At 51.9% G+C, this 5,654-nt stretch overlaps 1 protein-coding gene across 2 annotated transcripts in view; it reads left to right on the top strand.

Moving 5' to 3' along the window:
* The window catches only part of LOC123078571 (zinc finger CCCH domain-containing protein 8), an 11,906-nt gene extending 6,644 nt beyond the window's left edge, over positions 1-5,262 (top strand). For both annotated transcript variants that reach the window (XM_044501120.1, XM_044501121.1), the window contains exons 7-13: positions 70-282; positions 807-844; positions 947-999; positions 1,435-1,514; positions 1,588-1,641; positions 1,730-1,876; positions 4,822-5,262. In XM_044501120.1, the coding sequence (XP_044357055.1) occupies positions 70-282; positions 807-844; positions 947-999; positions 1,435-1,514; positions 1,588-1,641; positions 1,730-1,876; positions 4,822-4,995 (759 nt within the window). In that variant the 3' untranslated portion in view covers positions 4,996-5,262. The remainder of the gene's footprint in view (positions 1-69; positions 283-806; positions 845-946; positions 1,000-1,434; positions 1,515-1,587; positions 1,642-1,729; positions 1,877-4,821) is intronic.
* Positions 5,263-5,654: the final 392 nt, after the last annotated feature.

The raw sequence follows: 5,654 nt of genomic DNA, 5'->3' as shown, positions 1-5,654 counted from the left end.
TCTCTCTCTCTCTCTCGTATAGCATAATGGTGTAAAAGAACAGTTCTGAATTGTGTTTCTGTACTTCAGCACTATGCAAAAGGCAAATGCAAATTAGGAACAAATTGTAAGTTCATTCATGCAAAGGATATGGAGGCACCTTCAAGTGGTGGAAATGAATCTGAAAATACAGCAACTGCTGAAGCAGCAGGCCACCATGGTGCAGTGCATGATTCAGTTTCAGCAAAGAAGTTAGCACCAGTTGCTCTGGAGCATAACTCAAAGGGCATGCCTATAAGACCAGTACGTGTTTTCATCAAGTGTTAAATTTTTTATCTAGAGTTATAATTTTTTGTTTCATACCTAATACATGTCTTTCGTTTATAAACGATATCTGTATGCCTGTCACTGTAATGCAATTTTTTTTTAAATCGTGCCAATCTGTTCTGGAGATTCCACTATACCAGTATTCAACTAAAACTTTATGAGCGTATACTATTGCTCTCGCTACAAGTTCTGTTATGGTAATATTCTGGAACTTCTCAAAATACCGGCATATCTTGATGGTGTGTATTCCCTCTGTTCCTAAATATTTGTCTTTCTAGATATTTCAACAAGTGACTACATACGGAGCAAAATGAGTGAATCTACACTCTAAAATATGCCTATATACATCCGTATGTGGTAGTCCATTTGAAATCTCTAAAAGACAAATATTTAGGAACAGAGGGAGTATGTGTGTGTGTGTATTATGCATGCTATCTGTATCCAAGTGAATGAGCATCATGGTTGTCTTGTTGAATACCTTTTCTCTTCCTGTATTGCAGGGTGAAGTTGATTGCTCATTTTATATTAAGACGGGCAGGTACCATCTTCTTGAACCTTCTCAGTTGACTTTATTATGTTTGTGGTTTTGTGCATGCACTTGGGCCATCCTGATCTCACATTTCCCTTTATCCATCTACAGCTGCATGTATGGTAGAACATGTCGGTTCAACCATCCTGAACGACATATTCAAGGTTCGTTGTTTATGTTCAGAGGACATGATTATCACCAGCTAGCTCAATCTGTAACTCACAATGTGTTGCCCTGGTTGAACTGAACACCTAACTGTGCAATTCATGCTAAAAGTTAAGTTTAGTCCATAATCTAGGGATAAAGAAAAATGCTTTGCAGGGCACTGACAGTACTACTTCTACCATACCTGCTTTGCAGTCATATTTTGCTCCAAAAAAAATCGGTCATGGAAGCTTTTGATTGAATATTCGTAGTTGAACCTATTCTTGCCACAAACTCTACACGGTCAATCTTTCAGCTGCATTCTGGGCCATGTCCGGTTGCACTTAGAATTAGACAAATCTACCAATTTTGATCACAAGCATCTTAAACATGAACCTTTTTATACTATTATTACTGTACACACCTTTTTAACGTTGTTTTCCTGTGCTGTGCAGCATCTGTTGTCCCTGGCGAGATGCTAAATCCAGCTGCGAAATTCCCGCCGAACTTTGATTTTCGTGTGACACATGTGCCGGTAAGGTTAAACGAAGGAGTTAGAACTGGTGCTGTGAAATACACAAACTGACACGCTCTCTTGCAAAATACAGATTGAACCTGAGCCAATCACCTACCCTCAGAGGCCTGGAGAAACTGTTTGTGATGTATGTACATAACCATCTGTGCACCAATTGCTGCAGCATATGCCCTACGAGTTGGACTGTTTTTCTCATTTTACTTTGGTTAATGCAGTTCTATAAGAAGACAGGATTTTGTAAATTTTCTGAAAAATGCAAGTTTCACCATCCAGTTGATCGGTCTGCACCTGATTCCATTGCAAAGTGGGAGCCATCTCAGCAACCTGTGACCCTTATTGTTGCTGGCTTTCCAAGGAGAGAGGTAACATCCAGAAATAATCCCCAGTAGCCTGTTGATAATTCAGTTTTATAAATGTATTCGTGGCTCGTTGTTGCTAAAACATTCCTTTCCGAGGTCGGATTGGTGAAGCAGCCGTTGTATTGTAGTAAGCCGTTGGTAGTAGTCCTTTGACCATAATGATCTCTCAATTGCTGAAAACTAACTAAGAGCAACTCCAACAGGCCGACCCAAACGGACTGCGCATTTGTCCGCTTTTTGTCCGTTTGGGTCGGCCGCCCGCCCGGCGTCCGCCCAGTTTTGCATTTGGGTCGGCAGTGCGCCCAATGCGCCGACCCATTTCATGTCCGCATCAACTTAAAAAAAAAGGCCCGCGGCCGATCATGCCAACGGCCATGTCTCACCATGCCGGCACCATGCCAGCGCCGGCATACAATGCCGGCTTCAGAATCAGCACAGTTCATGCTGGCGCACTCGCCAGCCGGCCGGCATACATGCCAGCACACAAAAAAGGGTGGGACTTGAGTTCGAGCACGCCATCGCGGCCCCCGTGGTCATCCCAGCACACGTGTCGGCATACAAAAAAGACGGCGCTCGCCGCCATAGATCACTCGTCGTCGAACTTGAGCATGTCGGCTTGCATCTTCTCAAACCACGGCCTCTTCCTTGGCGACACGGTGTTGAGATCCACCTTCATGATCTCCACCCCGGTCATCATGCTCGCGAGAGCCACTTCTTTGGCCTTGGTCTTGGCGTTGGCGGCCTCGATCTCTAGCATTTTGGCTTGCTTCTCCGCCTCGAGCTCGAACATCTTGGCTTGCTTCTCGGCGTCCAGCTCAAGCCTTCTCCTTTGGATCTCCATGAAAGCGTCCATTTGCTCCGCCTTGAAACGCCGGCGCTCCTCCTCCCTTGAGTCCTTCTTATTCATCATGCCGTCCACGCTTGCGATCAAGGCGTTGGTGGCCGCATTTCACTTGTCCTCCTTCTTGGAGTTGGTCTTTCCCCGCGGCCTAGCCGGCTCGCCCTCGCCAACATCCTCCACGGCTTTCTTCCCCCCACGCGACTTCAGGGCGGCATATTGCGCCTTGAATTTCTCCTCGTCCTTGATGACCCGAAAGCAATGGGAGAGGTTGAAGCACTTGCCGTTGTGTTGAACCTTGAATGCCTCCAAAGCTTGAAATGCCTACAAAATGTTTCCATGCAAGCATATGGGCAAATGATATGCAAATGAACACGCCGGCATGAACTTGATGACACAAAAGAGGGCGGCTTGCTAGCATACCGTGTCTTGCATGCCGATGCCGCTCACGGGGCGGGCCTTGATGCTCTCAAGAGTGGCGCAAAACTTGTTGCACTCTTGTTGGATCACCCTCCATCGCTTGGAAATAGACACCCACCCGCGCGTGCTCACAAGTTGGTAAGGCGGAAACTTCTTGCGCTCATGAAACTCTCGGTGGACACGAATCCAAAAGGTTGAATGCTTTTGTTCGGCGCCCGTCTTGGGGTCTTGTCCAATGTCTCGCCAACACTCGCAAAGAAGCTTGTCCTCGGCTGCCGTGTATGCCTTCGTGCGCTTGCTCTTGCGCTTCGGCTTAGGACCGGCGGCTTGGTTGGCGAGCTCGTCCTCGAACAAGGGCTCCACTTCGATGTCGCACTCGTCCTCTTCCTCTAGCCCGTAGTCGTCCGGGAACTCGTGGTCGAGTGGGAAGCCGTCCAGGTCGATGCCGACCTGATCATGCATGAAGGCCGCCTGATCGGGATCATAGCCAGCGGCCGGCGTGAACGGCCCGCGGCCGTCCTGGCTTTGTGTCTCGTCGAGATCGTAGCCAGCGGCCGGCGCACCGCCCTCGAAGATGAGGTTCTGCATGTAGTTGTCGACGGCGGACGGCATTCCGTCGAACAGGTTGCGGGCCTCCGGGAGCACGCCGGCCGGCGTCTACCGCGCACGTTTCCTCGCGCCACCGACCACCGGGGTGGCGTTGAGGTCGATGGGCGCGGGCGCGGGCATGGAAGGCGCGACCACGCTCACGTCGGGCGAGCACTTCCCGGAGTGGCGGGAGCCCTGCGGGTACACGTGGAAGCCGGGCACCGGGTTGCATGCCGACGCGCGGGGCGAGTCGGGCAGTACCATCCGAGGAAACGCCGATGAGCCGGTGCTGGCCGCGGTGACGACGGCGTTGAGGAGGCCGTGCTGGCCAGGGTTTAACCCTAGCATGTAGAGCGCCTCCCTCGTTGCCGCCGCGACGCGGGCGTTGGTGACCTCTTGCTGCGCGGCCGCGGCCACGGCGGCCTGAGCGGCGGCCTCATCCCTCGCGTCCGCGGCGTGCCTCCGGTCCTTCCTCTTGGCCGACTCCCTTGCTCGCTGTGCGGGCGTCAGCGGCTTCTTTGGCTTCGCCGCGACAGCGGTTTTGCGCGGGGCACGAGGCTTGCCTTTCTCGGCGGGGGCGGGGGCGCCGGACGAGGCGAGGGAGGCGAGGCCGGCGGCGGCGTCGAGGTCGATGGCGTCCTTCATGGCGGGGTGTGGGGCGGGAGCGCGTGGGCGGGAGGGTTTTTGGGGGAAAATGGGGGGAAATGGTGGTGGCTGCCACCGACCGGCGGGCCCGGGGAGAGGAGTAGGCGCGCGCGTCCGTCTCGTGTCCGCGCCGACGCAAATCCGGCTCAAAAATGGGCTGGGAATGAGTGGGCAGGCGGACGCCAAGCGGACGCGCGTCCGTTTGGGTCGGTGCGTTGGGCCGACTTTTGTATTCACGCCGACCCAAACGGACGCCAGCGGACGAAATGGGTCGCCCCATTGGAGTTGCTCTAAATATTTCTATGAGCTTTTATGGCGAGGAATGATGAAATTTTAGTTGGGACCCGAGCGTCAGTTGGTCCCTGTTTTCGCTCTAATGTTGATGCAAACTTATTTTTTTCTTGTTGCGAAACGGAATGTTGATGCTAACAGTAACTGGGTGACATGTAATATGCAGGATGCTGAGGCTTGTGCCTATTACATGAAGACCGGCGCATGCAAGTTTGGCGTCCAGTGCAAGTTTGACCACCCGCCCCTTGGGGAGGCCATTGCCAAGGTTTCGAAGCATGGAGAAGGAAAGGAAGGTGGAAAGAAGAAGGCGGTAGGACTGAGTTATGTCCTGGAAAATTAGACCCGCTCAAGTTCCCCGTCCCCATTTCTATTTCCATTTCCATTTCGAGCATGTTTCCGTCATCAGACCTGTGGTATAGTGTCAGCAGCACTGCAGGAGATAAGCAGAGCACGCTGTGGCTGTGCGCGGTTGGTTAACGTTGTTACTCGTCATGGCTTTACTTACTAGCTGACCTCTGAATCTGGTGTACCGTTGGTTTCTCGCTTGCGCGGGATAGTAGCAATGGATGTCTGGCTGGTGCAGTCGCCATGCCGTGGTACTTGGGTCCGTGATGGCATCTCTCTCGTGCATGGCGTCGCCCCTGCCTGCCTACACATATGTGTTTGCATTAATGGCTACCTTTTACACGTGCCTACTGTTGCGTCGTCCTTCGATGGCTGCAACCGTGGCGCGGCGCAGCAAGGCAGCATAGGTAGGGTGTAGACGTGTAGTGTATCCATGTCGTACACGCGTGGCTTTGCGTGTATCCATGTGGTGCTCTGAACGAGGTTGCAGGACGATGCTAATCGACGGGGAGAGAAAACTCAGCTTGCTGTACATTGCTGGCCATGGCGTCCTTGTGCAGTAACTTCATTATCTTGTTAATGACGATGTTCTAGCCACATGATTTGGAGATACCAGTGGAGTGGAGTGGAGACTTCCGGATGTCTTCGCACTTG

This window comes from Triticum aestivum, chromosome 3D, assembly GCF_018294505.1.
Source record: "Triticum aestivum cultivar Chinese Spring chromosome 3D, IWGSC CS RefSeq v2.1, whole genome shotgun sequence".
Taxonomy (NCBI): Eukaryota; Viridiplantae; Streptophyta; class Magnoliopsida; order Poales; family Poaceae; genus Triticum; species Triticum aestivum.
Note: the sequence above shows the minus strand (reverse complement) of the source record. Positions and strands in the feature narration are given on the sequence as shown.